General features: G+C 45.6%; 1 protein-coding gene across 1 annotated transcript in view; it reads right to left on the bottom strand.

Annotated features, from left to right (window-relative positions):
- Positions 1–21,901, bottom strand: part of LOC139266235 (probable cation-transporting ATPase 13A4) — a 125,164-nt gene that overhangs the window by 74,529 nt on the left and 28,734 nt on the right. Inside the window, exons 4-11 of the mRNA XM_070884064.1 lie at positions 20,208–20,351; positions 19,939–20,009; positions 19,769–19,849; positions 5,542–5,611; positions 5,303–5,437; positions 4,934–5,006; positions 3,881–4,012; positions 26–193 (exon numbers count right to left, since the gene is read on the bottom strand). Of these exons, the coding sequence (XP_070740165.1) occupies positions 26–193; positions 3,881–4,012; positions 4,934–5,006; positions 5,303–5,437; positions 5,542–5,611; positions 19,769–19,849; positions 19,939–20,009; positions 20,208–20,351 (874 nt within the window). The remainder of the gene's footprint in view (positions 1–25; positions 194–3,880; positions 4,013–4,933; positions 5,007–5,302; positions 5,438–5,541; positions 5,612–19,768; positions 19,850–19,938; positions 20,010–20,207; positions 20,352–21,901) is intronic.

Below are 21,901 nucleotides of genomic sequence, written 5' to 3'. Positions count from 1 at the left end.
TATTTTAATGTGATGGGAGACGGACCTGTTCGATAGACGACAGCTTTTACTTCACCTTGGCTTGTTGCCTTTGACTGAATCACTTGGGTCCCACAGAAAAGGATGTGACGCTTGTAATCTTCAGTAGATCTCTTCCAACAATTAGGGATAGCTACACTTGGTAATGGTGCCTTTGTTACAGGAATACTTTCGCCTTGTAGTAAAATAAAAGAATAGACTTGTCAACAAATTACAGTCAGTCAACAGCGACTGATTGCACAAGCATAGAATTCTGTCTTCTCCAATTTTACAGTAATGCAAGTGAGCAGTAAAAAATATGTGGCGAGATATTAAGAACATAAGAAATAGGAGCAGGAGTAGGCCATTTGGCCCCTCGTGCCTGCTCCGCCATTTAATAAGATCATGGCTGATCTGATCATGGACTCAGCTCCACTTCCCTGCCCGCTCCCCATAACCCTTTATTCCCTTAGCGCTCAAAAATCTGTCTATCTCTGCCTTAAATATATTCAATGACTCAGCCTCCACAGTTCTCTGGAGCAGAGAATTCCATAGATTTGCAACCCTCCGAGAGAAGAAATTTCTCCTTATCTCAGTTTTAAATGGGCGGCCCCTAATTCTAAGACTATGTCCCCTAGTTTTAGTTTTCCCTATGAGTGGAAATAGCCTCTCTGCATCCAACTTGTTGAGCCCCCTCATAATCTTATACATTTCTATAAGATCATCTCTCATTCTTCTGAATTCCAATGAGTAGAGGTCAAACCTACTCAACCTTTCCTCGAAAGTCAACCCCCTCATCCTCGGGATCAACCTAGTGAACCTTCTCTGAACTACTTCCACAGCAAGTTTATCCTTTCTTAAATATGGAAACCAAAACTGGACGCAGTATTCTAGGTGTGGCCTCACCAATACCCTGTGCAGCTGTAACAAGACTTCCCCGCTTTTATACTCCATCCCTTTTGCAATAAAGGCCAAGATTCCATTGACCTTCCAGATCACTTGCTGTACCTGCATACTATCCTTTTGTGTTTCATGCACAAGTGCCCCCAGGTCCTGCTGTACTGCAGCACTTTGCAATCTTTCTCCATTTAAATAATAATAATAATAACTTGCTCTTTGATTTTTTTCAAGTGATAGAAACATAGAAACATAGAAAATAGGTGCAGGAGCAGGCCATTCAGCCCTTCCAGCCTGCACCGCCATTCAATGAGTTCATGGCTGAACATGAAATTTCAGTACCCACTTCCTGCTTTCTCGCCATAACCCTTGATCCCCCGAGTAGTAAGGACTTCATCTAACTCCCTTTTGAATATATCTAGTGAATTGGCCTCAACTACTTTCTGTGGTAGAGAATTCCACAGGTTCACCACTCTCTGGGTGAAGAAATTTCTCCTCATCTCGGTCCTAAATGGCTTACCCCTTATCCTCAGACTGTGACCCCTGGTTCTGGACTTCCCCAACATTGAGAACATTCTTCCTGCATCTAACCTGTCTAAACCCGTCAGAATTTTAAACGTTTCTATGAGGTCCCCTCTCATTCTTCTGAACTCCAGTGAATACAAGCCCAGTTGATCCAGTCTTTCTTGATAGGTCAGTCCCACCATCCCGGGAATCAGTCTGGTGAATCTTCGCTCCACTCCCTCAATAGCAAGAATGTCCTTCCTCAAGTTAGGAGACCAAAACTGTACACAATACTCCAGGTGTGGCCTCACCAAGGCCCTGTACAACTGTAGCAACACCTCCCTGCCCCTGTACTCAAATCCCCTCGCTATGAAGGCCAACATGCCATTTGCTTTCTTAACCACCTGCTGTACCTGCATGCCAACCTTCAATGACTGATGTACCATGACACCCACGTCTCGTTGCACCTTCCCTTTTCCTAATCTGTCACCATTCAGATAATAGTCTGTCTCTCTGTTTTTACCACCAAAGTGGATAACCTCACATTTATCCACATTATACTTCATCTGCCATGCATTTGCCCACTCACCTAACCTATCCAAGTCACTCTGCAGCCTCATAGCATCCTCCTCGCAGCTCACACTGCCACCCAACTTAGTGTCATCTGCAAATTTGGAGATACTACATTTAATCCCCTCGTCTAAATCATTAATGTACAATGTAAACAGCTGGGGCCCCAGCACAGAACCTTGCCCCACTAGTCACTGCCTGCCATTCTGAAAAGTACCCATTTAGTCCTACTCTTTGCTTCCTGTCTGACAACCAGTTCTCAATCCACGTCAGCACACTACCCCCAATCCCATGTGCTTTAACTTTGCACATTAATCTCTTGTGTGGGACCTTGTTGAAAGCCTTCTGAAAGTCCAAATATACCACATCAACTGGTTCTCCTTTGTCCACTTTACTGGAAACATCCTCAGAAAATTCCAGAAGATTTGTCAAGCATGATTTCCCTTTCACAAATCCATGCTGACTTGGACCTATCATGTCACCATTTTCCAAATGCGCTGCTATGACATCCTTAATAATTGATTCCATCATTTTACCCACTACTGAGGTCAGGCTGACCGGTCTATAATTCCCTGTTTTCTCTTTCCCTCCTTTTTTAAAAAGCGGGATTACATTGGCTACCCTCCACTCGATAGGAACTGATCCAGAGTCAATGGAATGTTGGAAAATGACTGTCAATGCATCCGCTATTTCCAAGGCCACCTCCCTAAGTACTCTGGGATGCAATCCATCAGGCCCTGGGAATTTATCGGCCTTCAATCCCATCAATTTCCCCAACACAATTTCCCGACTAATAAAGATTTCCCTCAGTTCCTCCTCCTTACTAGACCCTCTGACCCCTTTTATATCCGGAAGGTTGTTTGTGTCCTCCTTAGTGAATACCGAACCAAAGTACTTGTTCAATTGGTCTGCCATTTCTTTGTTCCCCGTTATGACTTCCCCTGATTCTGACTGCAGGGGACCTACGTTTGTCTTTACTAACCTTTTTCTCTTTACATACCTATAGAAACTTTTGCAATCCGCCTTAATGTTCCCTGCAAGCTTCTTCTCGTACACCATTTTCCCTGCCCTAATCAAACCCTTTGTCCTCCTCTGCTGAGTTCTAAATTTCTCCCAGTCCCCGGGTTCGCTGCTATTTCTGGCCAATTTGTATGCCGCTTCCTTGGCTTTAATACTATCCCTGATTTCCCTAGATAGCCACGGTTGAGCCACCTTCCCTTTTTTATTTTTACGCCAGACAGGAATGTACAATTGTTGTAGTTCATCCATGCAGTCTCTAAATGTTTGCCATTGCCCATCTACAGTCAACCCCTTAAGTATCATTCGCCAATCTATCCTCGCCAATTCACGCCTCATACCTTCAAAGTTACCCTTCTTTAAGTTCTGGACCATGGTCTCTGAATTAACTGTTTAATTCTCCATCCTAATGCAGAATTCCACCATATTATGGTCACTCTTCCCCAAGGGGCCTCGCACAATGAGATTGCTAATTAATCCTCTCTCATTACACAACACCCAGTCTAAGATGGCCTCCCCCCTAGTTGGTTCCTCGACATATTGGTCTAGAAAACCATCCCTTATGCACTCCAGGAAATCCTGTTGGTGTCCTGTCACTTGCCTTATTGATATGGGGATAACCTCACCTCCAAATACTATTCTTTTAATTTCTCTTGCTCTCCATGGAGAAATGGAAAGTGTCTAACTTACAGAAAAAGGAATTTCCAACTCAATCATGTAGTTTTTTCACTGCTTCAATTTAACTATCCTAGTCAATTGAGGACATTTGATAACAATGTCCTTTGCTTTTTTGCTCTGGCGGTGTGCAAGTGCCAATCAAGTTTATTTAGCATTCCATTTTCCTGAGAACAAGTTGGATAAGATTTTAGACAGAGGTGAAAAAGAGAGATCCTACCTGTAAGCATGCTCTCATTGACAATGCAGCCCCCATGGATCAGTACAGAATCACAGGATAATATTTGTTTATTTCCCGTAACTAAAAAAACATCACCGGGTACCAGCTCACTGGATGGCACTTTCTGATATCCTGTAAATATAAACAACAATGTGTAAGCTATCCAATCCACTCTGGTTTTTATACCCTAAACACTTCCAAGGTGAGCAGAAGAAAAGACAAGTTAAATCAGTGATTTGGTGGCACTAAATCTGTGGATTGTAAGAGGAAGGAAAAGCTGATTCAGGTAAGAAGCTCCAGGCTTTTGAGGTCAAGGGAAAGAATGAGGTAGAGTGGGAAACCATGCAATGAATGTTGATTTCAATACACTGAGGATGCAGAGAGGAGGAAGAATGGCTAGATATTGTGCTGTAAAAATAATCTCCTGAAGGTGCTGGGAGTGCGTATGAGATAGCATGTTGATGCTGAACTCGAGAGAATTTGTATGAAGGGGTAGATTTACACATAGCCAAATACAAGGCCACATTTCCTCCCCTCACTACACTACCAACGGTAAATGTAAATAAATTCCTGGGAAACTGGTGGACTGGGATACAACACTGTCCTTTTGGAAAATGGGTTCAAACCGAAATTGATAGATGAAAGTCTTAAGTCCCCTTTGTTGCAAGGCTATAATGGTTCAAAGTGAAATTAAATTTGTCAGTCTCATCCAACTTAGTATACAGGGCATTTCTACCCATAAATTCATACTGAATTGGGAAGGATCCTGGAAAAATCAGAATGGTATAGTGCAGGACGCTATTTGGAGGTTATCATTAGGCGCATTGCTAGGCCAAGGAATTGGCACATCCAAGAGAAGATAGGTTTGTTGGAGGGATCAATATTTTAATGAAGAAAAACACAAGTTATGAGGAAGTTAGTAAGGGATGAGTGATGAATTGTGAAGCAATTGAGATTGAGCAACTACAGATTAATTAAATACACAAATATAGCTCCAGCTATCAAATAGAAGACAGTCACAATATCACTTCTCCAGCACTAAAAACTGCTCACCTCCATCTTTTCTGCAGACGGTGACCATCATGTTATTGTGAGATTCCACAAGTCTATACAACTTTATCGATTGCTGCAAAGAGTAAAGTACCATAAGAATTTACTTTGCCTATACTACTACTTTTTCTAATGAAATAAAATCCTTGCATACTTCATTAATCAGATTTCAGAAGGTGAAATGAATGAAGATTTAAATGCAAAATGAAATATGCACCTTCTTAACAAATTTCAAATGAAAGATTGAAAAGTTCAGGCAGGGTTTGAATCAGAAAGCAGGTGGATGAATTGTTAGTTACACCCTGACTGTAAAATATTGCTGAAGATAGAACCTTGCAGAGCATTAATTGTAGCTTCTGGTTTGAAACTCACCTGCCGCACATCATACACAGATAAAGCAATGGAAACGAGAGACATAATTATGAGTGCGACTGAATATTCTGTGTAGTCCTCAGAAAGCCACAGACACACACTAAAAATTTGAAAGGCATAAAATGGATTTAAAACCTATGAAGAAAAGAAAAAGAAAGCCATGATTAAAAAGTTATCTGTTTGCATTAAAAATGGGAGCAATAGCATAGCAAGTAAAAAACACATCAAACAAGATTTACCTCTTTACAAAGTAGCTTCCAAATGGGAGCAATTCGTATGTCAATTGTATTGGGTCCAAATATTAATCTCCTGCATTTAAACATTACAGAGTTATTAGAAAGTAGACAGTTAAGTACATTATAGAAAGTTAAATTCGGCAGGACCTGAGGGAAACCCGTAATTCTGGGTTTCCCGACCACTAAAGTTCCCACTCATTCTCTCTCCACCTCTCAGTAATATCGGGGCCATTAACTCTGTTTCTCTCTCCACAGATGCTGCCTGACCTGCTGAGTATTTCCATTTTATTTCATATTTCCAGCATCCGCAGTTTTTTGATAAAAGTTAAATAAGCTGTCCATGGGGACTGGATGGCACACTGAGTGAGAACACCATCCTTTCACCATTGGATACTGATTTAAATAATTTGTCATAGAAACATAGAAACATAGAAAATAGGTGCAGGAGCAGGCCATTCAGCCCTTCTAGCCTGCACCGCCATTCAACGAGTTCATGGCTGAACATGAAACTTCAGTACCCACTTCCTGCTTTCACGCCATACCCCTTGATCCCCCGAGTAGTAAGGACTTCATCTAACTCCCTTTTGAATATATTTAGTGAATTGGCCTCAACTACTTCCTGTGGTAGAGAATTCCACAGGTTCACCACTCTCTGGGTGAAGAAGTTTCTCCTTATCTCGGTCCTAAATGGCTTACCCCTTATCCTTAGACTGTGACCCCTGGTTCTGGACTTCCCCAACATTGGGAACATTCTTCCTGCATCCAACCTGTCCAATCCCGTCAGAATTTTAAACGTTTCTATGAGGTCCCCTCTCACTCTTCTGAACTCCAGTGAATACAAGCCCAGTTGATTCAGTCTTTCTTGATAGGTCAGTCCCACCATCCCGGGAATCAGTCTGGTGAATCTTCGCTGCACTCCCTCAACAGCAAGTATGTCCTTCCTCAAGTTAGGAGACCAAAACTGTACACAATACTCCAGGTGTGGCCTCACCAAGGCCCTGTACAACTGTAGCAACACCTCCCTGCCCCTGTACTCAAATCCCCTCGCTATGAAGGCCAACATGCCATTTGCTTTCTTAACCGCCTGCTGTACCTGCATGCCAACCTTCAATGACTGATGTACCATGACACCCAGGTCTCGTTGCACCTTCCCTTTTCCTAATCTGTCACCATTCAGATAATAGTCTGTCTCTCTGTTTTTACCACCAAAGTGGATAACCTCACATTTATCCACATTATACTTCATCTGCCACGCATTTGCCCACTCACCTAATCTATCCAAGTCACTCTGTAGCCTCATAGCATCCTCCTCGCAGCTCACACTGCCACCCAACTTAGTGTCATCCGCAAATTTGGAGATACTACATTTAATCCCCTCGTCTAAATCATTAATGTACAATGTAAACAGCTGGGGCCCCAGCACAGAACCCTGCGGTACCCCACTAGTCACTGCCTGCCATTCCGAAAAGTACCCATTTACTCCTACTCTTTGCTTCCTGTCTGACAACCAGTTCTCAATCCACGTCAGCACACTACCCCCAATCCCATGTGCTTTAACTTTGCACATTAATCTCCTGTGTGGGACCTTGTCGAAAGCCTTCTGAAAGTCCAAATATACCACATCAACTGGTACTCCTTTGTCCACTTTATTGGAAACATCCTCAAAAAATTCCAGAAGATTTGTCAAGCATGATCTCCCTTTTACAAATCCATGCTGACTTGGACCTATCATGTCACCATTTTCCAAATGCGCTGCTATGACATCCTTAATAATTGATTCCATCATTTTACCCACTACTGAGGTCAGGCTGACCGGTCTATAATTCCCTGCTTTCTCTCTCCCTCCTTTTTTAAAAAGTGGGGTTACATTGGCTACCCTCCACTCGATAGGAACTGATCCAGAGTCAATGGAATGTTGGAAAATGACTGTCAATGCATCCGCTATTTCCAAGGCCACCTCCTTAAGTACTCTGGGATGCAGTCCATCAGGCCCTGGGGATTTATCGGCCTTCAATCCCATCAATTTCCCCAACACAATTTCCCGACTAATAAAGATTTCCCTCAGTTCCTCCTCCTTAATAGACCCTCTGACCACTTTTATATCCGGAAGGTTGTTTGTGTCCTCCTTAGTGAATACTGAACCAAAGTACTTGTTCAATTGGTCTGCCATTTCTTTGTTCCCCGTTATGACTTCCCCTGATTCTGACTGCAGGGGACCTACGTTTGTCTTTACTAACCTCTTTCTCTTTACATACCTATAGAAACTTTTGCAATCCGCCTTAATGTTCCCTGCAAGCTTCTTCTCGTACTCCATTTTCCCTACCCTAATCAAACCCTTTGTCCTCCTCTGCTGAGTTCTAAATTTCTCCCAGTCCCCAGGTTCGCTGCTATTTCTGGCCAATTTGTATGCCACTTCCTTGGCTTTAATACTATCCCTGATTTCCCTAGATAGCCACGGTTGAGCCACCTTCCCTTTTTTATTTTTACGCCAGACAGGAATGTACAATTGTTGTAATTCATCCATGCGTTCTCTAAATGTCTGCCATTGCCCATCCACAGTCAACCCCTTAAGTATCATTAGCCAATCTATCTTAGCCAATTCATGCCTCATACCTTCAAAGTTACCCTTCTTTAAGTTCTGGACCATGGTCTCTGAATTAACTGTTTCATTCTCCATCCTAATGCAGAATTCCACCATATTATGGTCACTCTTCCCCAAGGGGCCTCGCACAATGAGATTGCTAATTAATCCTCTCTCATTACACAACACCCAGTCTAAGATGGCCTCCCCCCTAGTTGGTTCCTCGACATATTGGTCTAGAAAACCATCCCTTATGCATTCCAGGAAATCCTCCTCCACCGTATTGCTTCCAGTTTGGCTAGCCCAATCTATGTGCATATTAAAGTCACCCATTATAACTGCTGCACCTTTATTGCATGCACTCCTAATTTCCTGTTTGATGCCCTCCCCAACATCACTACTACTGTTTGGAGGTCTGTACACAACTCCCACTAACGATTTTTGCCCTTTAGTGTTCTGCAGCTCTACCCATATAGATTCCACATCATCCAAGCTAATGTCATCTCTCTCTGATAGTTTTGTAGGAGCCAGAGTCAGTATTCTAGCCAGTAGCAAATATAACTGTGGTTAGAGAGAACTTGCAGAGACCAGTCAGGGCACTGGGCTGTGGGTCTGCACTTGTAACAAACTACTGAAGTAAGCCATGTTTTAATCTCATGTCAATATTTGAATTTCTTTAGAAAGAGGCTAAAATGCACAAGACGCATTTTTAAAGAATTTACTTATTCAAAAAGATGATATGATCCCCAAAAATCTGCGTTTATAGTGACGAGTTTGCCATGCAATGGTAGCCCAACTTGGGTCCTCATAATTGTCACCATTGTTTTGCCCATTTATTCAATCCCCCAAAGTTCCTTTTGCTATGTCCACCCTTTCACCAGCATGCACTCGAGTAGATTGGATTAAAGAACCAGAATTTCCAGGATGTGTGCCTCCATTTAATGCCAATTCTGGCGGGGCAAGTTAAATGTGTTTAAATAAAGCATCGCCATATCATAGGCAGTCCCTCGAATGAGGATGACTTGCTTCCACGAGTTCACAAGTGTTTCGATAAAGGACCTGATGTTCCAATCCTGAACTCCAATTGAGGGGGTGGAAGATGCCTGTGCGTGAATTTTTTTTTAACATGTGGTCACCGTTGCACCCCAGCCATCACACGGGCTTGACAGAGCTAGTCTTAGTCCAGTGACAAGAATTAACCAAGACGACTGGAGACCTGCTCTGCTGCACAGACCTAGCGCGCACACATATCGCAGTGTTGGCTGGCCCGTGCTGCCCCTGGGCCCTCGGCTCTTCTGGGCCCCATACCCTCATCTGTCACACCTCCGCCACGATCTCTTACCGCTCCTCCACCATAAACATTCACCGCATCTCACCACAAACACTCGCCGCTCATCCGCCCCGGCCTTCCTGTACCCACTCCTCTGTACCTGCCGATGTTCCTGCCCATGCTCCAAAACGGCGACCAGGGTTTTGATGATGTCACCCAGTCGCCCATCTCAAAATCCTTGGAGCAGCTCGCGCTGGAGGTTGAAGTGGTATGTGTTGTGTCCTTACACACTACTATAAATTCACACAAGGCACATTCTGCGGACAAGGTCACTCTGTGACCCTCACCTTTATTCACTGGACCAAGAAGTGATGACCCAGCGTGGGACCTCCCCTTATATACCTGGATGACCAGGTGAGAAGTGTCTCCCACAAATTCACCCCCTGTGGTCAAGGTGTGCATTTCTTAGGTGTATACAGTATGCAGTGTTGTTACATGAAGGTTACAGTTACATGAAGGTTACAAACATGACATCACCTCCCCCCAATGTCTTTGGGTCAAAGATTAAGTATTTCAGGCGGTCGACGCTCTCTCGTGGAGCGCCGCAGTTGGGGCTCTGGTTGTTGAGCCTTGGCATGCGTCTCTGTCACCTGTGGTGATTCCGGCTCGTCCGGGCTGGCCGCAGGGACTGTGCATGCTGCTGACGGTTCTTGTTGCTCGTTCACTGGCAGTGGTGTGGGCAGCATGTCATGATCTTCCTCAGGTTCCACAGTGTCCATGCTGAACCATTTCTTTACTTGGTCCATATGCTTGCGGCATATCTGTCCATTGTTAAGTCTGACCACTATGACCCGATTCCCCTCTTTGCCAATTACAGTACCCTCAAGCCACTTGGGCCCCAAAGCTTGATTAAGAACAAATACAGGGTCATCAATTTCTATACATCTCCCCTTTGAGTTACAGTCATGGCACTCATTTTGGGACTGGCGCTTGCCCTCAACAATGTCTGATAGGACTGGATGAATGAGGGACAGCCGAGATTTAAGTGTACATTTCATGAGTAGTTCCTCGCCAGCAGGAGGCGCGATAGATGGCATTGAAGGGAGGGTCCTTGAATCCGGAGCATGCCCTGTTTTATGATTTGGACCGCACGTTCCGCCTGGCCATTGGACGCCGGCTTCAACGGTGCTGTCCTGACATGTTTGATGCCATTACCCGACATGAACTCCCGGAATTCATAGCGAGTGAAGCACGGGCCGTTGTCGCTAACCAAGATGTCCGGCAAGCCGTGGGTCGCAAAGATTGCACGCAGACTCTCCACAGTGGTGGATCCGTGCACGAATTCAATATGATGCACTCGATCCATTTCGAGTACGCATCAACAACAATGAGGAACATTATTCCCATTAACGGGCCCACGTAGTCTACGTGAATACGTGACCATGGCTTGGTGGGCCAGGGCCACGGGCTGAGTGGGGCCTCCCTGGGGGCATTGCCCAGCTGGGCACACATCGTGCACCTGCGAACACAATGTTCCAGGTCTGAGTCAATTCCCGGCCACCATAAATGTGACCAGGCAATGGCCTTCATTAGCACAATGCCTGGGTGCTCGCTGTGGAGTACCCTGATGAATGCTTCCCTTCTCTTCTGGGGCATGACTACCCGGCTGCCCCATAGTAGGCAGTCGGCTTGGATGGAGGGCTCATCCATCTGTCTGTGAAACGGTCTGACCTCTTCAGGGCATGCTCCGTGTGCCGGCGCCCAATCCCCAGTCAGGACACATTTCTTAATCAAGGATAGGAGGGGATCTCTGTTTGTCCAGGTTTTGTACTGGCGGGCTGTGATGGGGTAGCCTGCGCTGTCAAAAGCATCGACAGCCATGACCATCACAGCGCTTTGCTCCGCTGCCCCCTCAGTGGTGGCCAGTGGAAGCTTGCTGAGCGCGTCAGCGCAATTTTCGGTGCCTGGCCGGTGCCGTATGGTGTCGTCTTACGCAGCCAGCTTGAGAGTCCATCGCTGTAGGCGAGCTGACGCATTGGCATTGACAGCTTTGCTGTCTGACAACAGGGATGTTAGCGGCTTGTGGTCCGTTTCTAACTCAAACCTTCTGCCAAAAAGATACTGGTGCATCTTTTTCACCCCGTAGACACATGCGAGTACTTCCTTTTCAAACATCCCATATCCCCTTTCTGCTTGGGAAAGCGACCTGGAGGAATAAGCCACTGGTTGGAGTTGGCCCTCATAATTACTCTGCTGCAACATGCACCCAACCCCAAAGGATGATGCTTCACATGTCAAAACCAATTTCTTACAGGGGTTGTACAGGGTCAACAGCTTATTCGAACAAAGCAGGTTCCGCGCTCGATTGAAAGCCCGTTCCTGACAGTCCCCCCAAAACCATTCACAACCCTTACACAGGAGCAAGTGTAATGGCTCCAACAATGTGCTTAAATTCGGCAGAAAGTTCCCGAAATAGTTCAAGAGTCCCAGAAATTAACGCAACTCCGATGTGTTGCCGGGCCTGGGCGCACGACGAATCGCCTCCATTTTGGATTTGGTAGGCCAGATCCCGTCTGCAGCAACCCTCCGGCCCAAAAACTCGACCTCTGGGGCCAAAACACACACTTGGACTTCTTTAGTCACAGGGCTACCCGGTCCAGTCGGTGTAGCAACTCTTCCAGGTTGTGGAGGTGTTCCTTGGTGTCTCGACCCGTGATAAGGATGTCGTCCTGAAATACGATTGTTCCAGGAATGGATTTGAGCAGGCTTTCCATGTTCCTTTGAAAAATAGCGGCTGCTGAACGAATGCCAAATGGACAGCTGTTGTAGACAAACAGCCCCTTGTGCGTGGTGATGGTGGTCAGTAGCTTCGGCAAGTTCCTGGGTCATGTGGGCTGAAGTGAGGTCCAACTTGGTGAACAGCTTGCCGCCTGCCAGCATGGCAAAGAGATCCTCCACTCTCAGAAGCGGGTATTGGTCTTGTAATGACACTCGGTTGACAGTGGCCTTGTAGTCGCCACAGATTCTGACTGAGCCATTTGTTTTTAGGACAGCGACGATGGGGCTTGCCCAGTCACTGAATTCAACGGGCGAGATTATGCCCTCTCTTAGCAACCTGTCCAACTCGCTCTCAATTTTCTCCCACATCACATACGGCACAGCTCTGGCTTTATGGTGCACTGGTCTGGCATCCAGGGTGTTGCTTATCACTATTTTGGTGCCCTTAAAGGTCCCGACACCAGGTTGAAATAGTGACTCAAATTTCTGTAGGACCTGTGAGCATGAACTTCGCTCCACAGATGAAATGGCGTGCATGTCACCCATTTCCAGTTCATCTCGGCTAGCCAGCTCCTCCCCAAAAGCGCGAGACCATTTCCCGGGACAATCCAGAGTGGCAGCCGGTTCTCTGATCCATTATGTGTGACCAACAATATTGCACTGCCTAACACTGGGATGATCGCTTTGGTGTACGTCTGTAATTGCGTGTCAATGCGTTCTAGTTTGGGTCTGCTAGCTCTGAGTGGCCATAGTTTCTTGAATTGTTGGACACTCAAAAATAACTGGCTGGCCCCTGTGTCCAGCTCCATGCATACCGGGATGCCGTTTAATAGTACTTTCATCATCACAGGTGGCGTTTTTGTGTATGAGCTGTGGATGTTTGCCATCTGAACCCGCTGAACTTCAGCTTCCATTGCTGTGTCCCAAGCATAAACCTGCCTTGCAGACCCCTCTTGTGGTTCATTTGCCTTGTAAATTAGTCTCGCTGCGGGCTTCCTGCACATTCTGGCTAAATGTCCACTGAAGTTACAATTTCTACAGATGAATTGTTGAAACCTGCAGGTTTTTGCAGCATGTCTGCCCCCACACCTCCAGCATGAGCTGAGCTTGTTGTGAACAAAAGAGCTGTTATCAGGCATTCCTCTCTGATTGTCTCTTTGATTACTCTTGATCACTCTGTTTGTGGGTGTCAATAGCACCATCCCTGGACTTATTGTCCCTTGTGGTGGTATAAATGTCCGTTCAACCTACCATTGTCTCTGTTGAGGACCCACTCTCGAGTCTGTTACTGCCTGGTTGGTGTCGAATTGCCCTTGCCTGCCTGCGGAGTTCTGAGTCGCGTTTACAATGTTAACTCCCTGCTCTATCGCTACGTTGGAAGCAGAGCTGCGCGCGTATATTATCTTGGTTTCCTCCTCCCCCGCCATGAAGGTTTGAGCCATCAACGCCGCTGCTTCCAAGGTCAAGTGCTTGGTCTCAAATAGCTTTCTGAAAATCCCGGCGTGACCAATGCCCTCAATGAAGAAATCCCGTAACATCTCCCCCCTGCAGGCGTCTGTGAACTTACAGAGGCTGGCCAAGTGCCGAAGGTCCGCAACAAAGTCTGGTATGCTCTGTCCTTCCCGACGTCGGTGTGTATAGAATCGGTATCGGGCCATGTGTGTACTGCTCGCCGGTTTGAGGTGCTCACCGATCAGTTTGCTGAGCTTCTCAAAGGTTTTGTCCGCCGGCTTCTCGGGTGCAAGCAGGTCTTTCATCAGCGCGTATGTCTTAGGTCCACAGCTGGTCATTAGGTGCGCCCTTTGCTTGTCAGCTGCTGCCTCTCCCAGCCAGTCCTTCGTGGCAAAGCTCTGCTGGAGCCTCTCAACGAAATCGTCCCAGTCCTCATCAACACAGTACCGTTCCTCTGTGCTACCTGTGGCCATTCTTGTGAGTCGTTGATTCCCGTTTCTCATCGCCAAATGTTGTGTCTTTACACACTACTATGAATTCACACGAGGCACATTCTGCAGACAAGGTCACTCTGTGACCCTCACCTTTATTCACAGGACCAAGAAGTGATGACCCTGCGTGGGACCTCCCTTTATATACCTGGATGACCAGGTGAGGAGTGTCTCCCACAAGTTCACCCCCTGTGGTCAAGATGTGCATTTCTTAGGTGTATACAGTATGCAGTGTTGTTACATGAAGGTTACAGTTACATGAAGGTTACAAACATGACAGTATGCCGCTCCAGCTCTTTTGTAGCCCATCCTGCGGAACTGTTCTCTCGCAGGTCAGTGGGGCCACGATGTCCCAGGCTCTTTTGTAGCCCGACCTACGGAGCTGTTCGTGTAGACAATAACGAATGCGGTGGCTAAAGGTATGGCTTTCCGAAGAAATTCTGTAATATTACAGAATGAACAGACTAGGCTGAACGGTTGATTAACTCCAAGCAGATAGTGATCCCGACAGTTTGTCTGGTATGATTGCATTAAGGAGCAAATGGTAAAGACTGTTATGAAGTGAGAAGGTTTTATGGTTTTTGAATGGACCCTTTCCTGGAATTAAGGACTTTACTCTTCATAAATCATGAAAATACTTTCACTATGCAAAGCGAGTGGTGGTGTGCAGGTGAGGTATAAATATGGTTTATTACAGGATTAAACCACCAATTAAAGCCAAGAAGAGACAAATCAGAATATTTGAAAGTGAGGAAAGAAACATTAAATGAACGCACAGCCATGTCAACAGCTGAAACAAACATTTGAATTATATCTTTTAAAGCTGTTTCAGGCACTGAATACTTTTGCCCATTTCCCATATTTTTTTTCTGCTGGGAGGGACTGCTGAGCTGTACTACAAATTGCAGAATGAGGGTCTCTTTGGTCACCGCCCCTTTTTCTACGCCCATAAATCCATACAGTCAATGTAACGGGGGTGCAAATTGCAACATGGATTTTTGGAACCAATTTCTCCAAACAATATACATTTTTTTATTTTGCTGCTTCCATCAAGATGAGAGATGTCACTGACAGGATTTGGAATTGTTTTTTATTTTTGTCACCCAAAGTTGGCATCAAGCACTCCCAACCAGGCATGTGCAGAGTTCAGCCATCATTGAATGGTGGTGCAGGCTAGAAGGGCCGAATGGCCTACTCCTGCAGCTATTTTCTATGTTTCTATGAGTGAAGTTCCCTCTCCTCTGCCTCATCACCGGGGCTTATGAGTCAACCTTAGATTTTTCCACCTCAACACAGTCTATTCTTATGGATTGTTGGAATGAGATAGGCAATTTATTGTCAGATTTGCTCCAAACATTGGGTAGTTGGTGCTGTAACCCTGTGCACACTAAGAACTAGCTTGAAACTGCCCTAAGCACATTCATGTAGTACCATTACAGGCAAAGAAATAGATATCTTTTATCACCAGTCTGATTCCAAACAGGGTTCCCATAGGTTTAACGCCTGAACCCAATGAATCATCAGTCCTACATTGTGAAATGTTGAGGCCAAAAAAAAATGTTAAGTGACCCAGATTTTCTCTGGTTCTGCTCTGGTGCCATGAGTATGATGATGCAGGAATCCTATCTATCCATAATAGTGACTCTGTTCCACTTTTTAATATTTCCAAATACTAGATAGGTGTCTTTGCAGATTGCTTGGAGTGCCAGCCTCAGGAGGAGAGGAGAGAAACTTGCTGTGGCACCTTGGCACAGTATTAGAGAGCTAGCAATGAGAACTGAGATTTTTAAAACTTGGCCCACATCCCGAGAATGAATTAATAAAAATGATGGTTTCCCGACTACAATCAAGCACTCTAATCAATTGCAATAGGCAATCCCTGGCCTTTTAAATTTTCAATCCCCCAATGCCCTTAACATTGCTGAATGCCAGGGATGTACAAGCTTTTCTTGCGCCCAGCATTGCTTCTTGCAAACTGCAGGAATAGAAACATAGGCCCCAAGTTTCCACATGATTTGCTTCTGATTTTTAGGAGCAACTGGTGTAGAACGGAGTATCTTAGAAATCGGAATTCTCGTCATTTAGTTTGCTCCAGTTCTAGTCAGTTAGAACAGTTTCACTTTGGAACAGAATTTTTTTTTCAAAAGGGGGCGTGTCCAGCCACTTACGCCTGATTTCAAAGTTTCGTGAGTGAAAACTTACTCCAAACTAACTTAGAATGGAGTAAGTGAAGATTTTTGTACGCTCGAAAAAACCTTGTCTACACTTTAGAAAATCAGGCGTAGGTTACAAATCAGGCGTCGGGAATGGTGGGGGGGGGGGGTTTAAAGGGAAGTTTACAAACATTAAACACTTCAGTTTTACAAATAAAGAGCCATCATCAATAATAAATGATAAATACATCAATAAATCAAGCAATAAATCAATCAAAAAAAATGAATAAGAAATAATTTTTTTTTAAAATCAATAAATAAAACATTTTCTACTTACCGACTGCAGCACCGGGAGCCCTCCAACAGCATGCTGGGATACCCCCCCCCCCCCCCTCCAGTGTGTCTCTGTCAGTGTCTCTATCTCTCTGTCTGTCTGTGTGTGTCTCTCATTCTCTGTCTGTCAGTGTCTGTGTTTCTGACAGCGAGGGGAGGGGGAGGAGGGGGATAGAGGGAGAGAGGGGGGAGCAGAGGGAGGGAAGGGGGAGTGATGGGGGAGAAGGGGGAGGGATGGGGAGGGGGAAGCAGAAGGGAATAAAGGGGAGAAGGGGGAGAAAGGAGATGGGGGAAGGAGATGGGGGGAAGAAGATTGGGGGGGTGAAGGAGATGTGGGGTGGGGAAGGAGATTGGGGGGGGAGGAGATTGGGGGATGGGGAAGGAGATTGGGGGGGGAAGGAGATTGGGGGGGGAAGGAGATTGGGGGGGGAGGAGATTGGGGGATGGGGAAGGAGATTGGGGGGGGGAAGGAGATTGGGGGGGGAAGGAGATTGGGGGGGGAAGGAGATTGGTCCCCAGCACCAGATTTACAGGTAGGTTGGGTCGGGCGGAGCGCGGGTTGGGGGGTTGGTGGGAGGGAGGTCGGTTCGGTTCGGGTCAGGGGGAGGGAGGGAGAGGGAGGTCAGGTCAGGGGGAGGGAGGTCAGGTCGGATCCAGTCCGGGGGCGGGGGTGGGGGGAGCGGGAGTCGGGTCGTTGTCGGTGTCGGGTCCGGTCCGGAGGCGGGGGCGGGGGGGGAGCGGGAGTCGGTTCGGTGTCGGGGGAGCGGGAGTTGGGTCGGGGTCGGTCAGGAGGCGGGGGCAGGGGGGGGGGGGAGCGGGAGTCGGGTCGGTGTTGGTGACGGGTCCGGAGGCGGGAAGCGGGAGTCGAGTCGGGTCGGGAGGAAGCAGGAGCTGGCCGTGGGAGGAGCCTTATTCACGCAGCCCCAGTGAGGCCATTCAGCCAGGGCTAGGGGGCTGCATGCTTCGGCCCCTCCCACACAGTTTTGGGCGCCTGGAGCTACTGCACATGCGCGCCCACTGTAGCGCGCATGTGCAGAGGTCCCGGCACTGTTTTCAGCGCAAGGACCTGGCTCCGCCCCCTACAGCTCCTGCTGCGCTGCGCTGAGGGCCAGAGGACCTGCAGGGAGGTGGAGAATCTGGAGGGTTTTTTTAGGCGCACTTTGTGGCGCGAAAAACGGGCGTCCAGGTCAGGACTGCGCCGTTCTAGGCGCGGCTCGAAACTTGGGTCCATTGAAACATAGAAAATAGGTGTAGGAGTAGGCCAATTGGCCCTTCAAGCCTGCACTGCCATTCAATAAGATCATGGCTGATCATTCCCTCAGTATCCCTTTCCTGCTTTCTCTCCATACCCCTTGATCTCTTTAGCCGTAAGGGCCATATCTAACTCCCTCTTGAATATATCCAATGAACTGGCATCAACAACACGGCAGGGAATTCCACAGGTTAACAATTCTCTGAGTGAAGAAGTTTCTCCTCATCTCAGTCCTAAAAGGCCTACCCCTTATCCTAAGACTGTGTCCCCTGGTTCTGGACCTCCCCAACATCGAGAACATTCTTCCCGCATCTAACCTGTCCAGTCCCATCAGAATCTTATACATTTCTATGAGATCCCCTCTCATCCTTCTAATCTCCAGTGAATAAAGGCCCAGCTGATCCAGTCTCTCCTCATATGTCAGTCCAGCCATCCCTGGAATCAGTCTGGTGAACCTTCGCTGCACTCCCTCAGTAGCAAGACCGTCCTTCCTCAGATTGGGAGACCAAAACTGAACACAATATTCCAGGTGAGGCCTCACCAAGGCCCTGTATAACTGCAGTAAGACCTCCCTGCTCCTATACTCAAATCCCCTAGCTATGAAGGCTAACATACCATTTGCCTTCTTCACCGGCTGCTGTACCTGCATGCCAACTTTCAATGACTGATGAACCATGACACCTAGGTCTCGTTGCACCTCCCCTTTTCCTAATCTGCCGCCATTCAGATAATATTCTGCCTTCGTGTTTTTCCCCCAAAATGGATAACCTCACATTTATCCACATTATACTGCATCTGCCATGCATTTGTCCACTCATCTAAGTCCAAGTCCCCTGCAGCCTCTTAACATCCTCCTCACAACTCACACCGCCACCCAGTTTAGTGTCATCTGCAAACTTGGAGATATTACACTTAATTCCTTCATCTAAATCGTTAATGTACATTGTAAAGAGCTGGGGTCCCAGCATTGAGCCCTGCGGCACTCCACTAGTCACTGCCTGCCATTCTGAAAAGGACCCGTTTATCCCGACTTTCTGCTTCCTGTCTGCTAACCAGTTCTCTATCCATGTCAGTACATTACCCCCAATACCATGTGCTTTGATTTTGCACACCAATCTCTTGTGCGGGACCTTGTCAAAAGCCTTTTGAAAGTCCAAATACACCTCATCCACTGGTTCTCCCTGGTCCACTCTGCTGGTTACATCCTCAAAAAACTCTAGAAGATTCGTCAAGTATGATTTCCCTTACATAATCCATGCTGACTTGGACCGATCCTGTCACTGCTTTCCAAATGCGCTGCTATTTCATCTTTAATAATTGATTCCAACATTTTCCCCACTACTGATGTCAGGGATATCATAGGACATAATTACATTGTATGAGGTAATTTCAGCATTTGCCTAGAATTTGCATAGCATTCTAATACACAACCCCAAATCATCAAGAAATTTTGATGAGTGGAAAAAGAGCGAGGACCTGGTGGAACCGGGACTCATCCTGATTTCCACTCCCACCCATCCAATTCTGCTTCTTTTGGGGTGGAAATTCAACCACCAAGAAGTTTGGAATTCTGCAGTTTGTTCTGAAAATATTGCAAATAAGGGAACATTTTGTGGCTTTTCACTTATTTCAGTTTCCAATACACATTTGTTAATATAATTTCACTGGGAACATTTTCATATTTTTTATATGACGTTCAATTTACTTGAATCATGAGCGAATCAATTAGAAGAATCTCTTCTCGGAAATGCTTGATTTAAAAAGAGAAATTTACTGTTTACATTTATGGCAATTTTCTACAAATGGACATGCAACCAAGCAGAGCATGTTGGCCATACAATCAAATAACAGAACTAGTCTCATACACACACACACCAACAGAATGTACTATCAAGCCAAATTATTATTTTTACTAACTACCTGGTAGTTTCTTCTGTGGTTGTTAATCCAGAGCCAAATTTATAACGAATCTCAGCACAGGAATGGCTGTCTTCCAGTCCTCTGAATAAAATAATGAATTAAAGAATACATCTGAAGAAGCTTAAAATTACCTTAATTCCAGAAAGTCAGATGAATTTGCAAAAACTTACTCAGCTCTGACAAACTGCTTTTCATTAAGGTCCCAGATGTACCTGATCTTTTGAATTTCAATATACCGTACCTATGAAGATCAGTCAAGAGAATAAATGTATTTTGAAAAACAAAACTTAACATTTAAACAGACAAACACAAATACAAATGTTTCTGATTTTTTTTGTTTTAAGTAAATTAAAAACTACAGAAATGTTGCTGTTGATATATTTTATCTAAATAAATTACATTATTAAAACAAAAGCAGAATTTGAAAGGCAGCTCTTACTTTTAAATCAGGTTTCATGATTATTCTGTGCAGCAATGACGTCTCATCAGAGAGGAGTTGATGTTGTGCAGCACTTGCTGGGTCACTGAGTAAAGACAAGTGAATCCACATGACCTTCTTCTTAGTCCAGATTTTATATTCATCCTGAACAAAAAAGGAAAGACAAAAATAATCATAATTACTAAATATGTGGGTTAATTTTGTAGATATCTAATAGTGCATTCAAATTCTACCAATGGAGCTTGGAGCAAATTGCTAATGAACTTGGTTCAGATTTAGAAGCCTCGTTCACAAAGGCACCATCAAATCCAGGGGCTGGGTTTTAACGGAGCGGATTTCTGGCTGGAAGCCACTCTGGTGAGTTCATTTCCCGCCAGCAGAGGGAGCTTGAAGCCACATCAATTTTAGGCTCATTTAAATTCAGCCTGGAATGGTGTGAAGTGGGTGCAGATGGGCTCAATCTGCTCAACTAACTAAATCTGCTAGACTGGTGAATGTTACTTATTTAATTTTGTTGCTGAAATTTCCTGCATATCAAACTAAAAAAAATGCTAGTACTGGAGAATGGAACTCTTCCTCTTTGGACATCCAGCATCAACACCACATATAAGGTAGTGGACAAGAAGATGAAACGAAAGCTCCCTCTAAACTGTCCCAATAACCTGTCATCATCTCAACCTCAAGAAGCAGCTGAAGATTTCTATTTTCTGTGCCAGCTACCCTGCTGGCAACGCAGCCAATTCGTGTTGAACTGCAATCAGTTTTGTTCCATATGGCTAAAAGAAAAACTGATTTCATACAGAACTTTTACAGGCATTACAAAGAAAAATGTTTCATCCCATCAGCTTGGGCTGAATTCACAACCAGGTTTCAGATGTGAAAGATTTGTGTTCGAAACTACTGCAACAACAAGTCCAAAGCTGGAGCCTATGTAAACAGTTGCATATATAAACACATGGGGCCTAAACTCAACATTGTTGCATCCATTTCAAGGCCGTAAAACAGGAACGACAATGATCAATTTTAGAATGACTCGCCACCCAATCTGTGCATGTGTTTGGGCCATTGCTAACTTAGTCAAGCACATTGTACAGACCAGGGCAGTTTGACCCAGCTAGCATTTTGGCACCGGGCCAGGCAGGTTGAGGGGGTTGTGAGGGTCAAAACATGTTGCCATCCTCAGAGATGGCCTCATGTTCCATTCCCATTGTACGACTGCTCCTGTTACTGGGCTGCAGCTCAGTGCTTTTACTGATATGTGGCAGATCAGACTGTAGGATATCCGTGATCTAACTGAAGCTCCTAACCATTCAGTCTGGTTTAGTCCACAGCCTGCATGACACCAGTATTAACATCACTGAGATATGCTATTACTGATTCCACAGACTCCTGCAGGTATGGCTCAGCAGCACTGCCCATTGAGGTGGCCACACATTCCATGGTTAACAGCAGAGTTTGATGTAATATGCCAGAACCCCTCGCAAGTTGTACTGTTTTCCTCCACATTCTCCAACATGTAGCAGAAGCTTCCTACCAGGCAATCCAATGCATTTAACAATTGAAGCTGCACTGAAATCATCTTTTTCTTTAAGTCTGGGCATCTAAGGTAAATTTTCCAAGGAGATCTCCAATATCCTGCTATAACTTCGATGGAAGATCAGCAGAAACCCCAGATATATGGTGTAAACAGCCAC

This window comes from Pristiophorus japonicus, chromosome 6 (assembly GCF_044704955.1).
Source record: "Pristiophorus japonicus isolate sPriJap1 chromosome 6, sPriJap1.hap1, whole genome shotgun sequence".
In the NCBI taxonomy this organism is placed as follows: Eukaryota; Metazoa; Chordata; class Chondrichthyes; family Pristiophoridae; genus Pristiophorus; species Pristiophorus japonicus.
The sequence above is the reverse complement of the archived record's forward strand: the minus strand, read 5'-3'. Positions and strand labels throughout refer to the sequence as shown.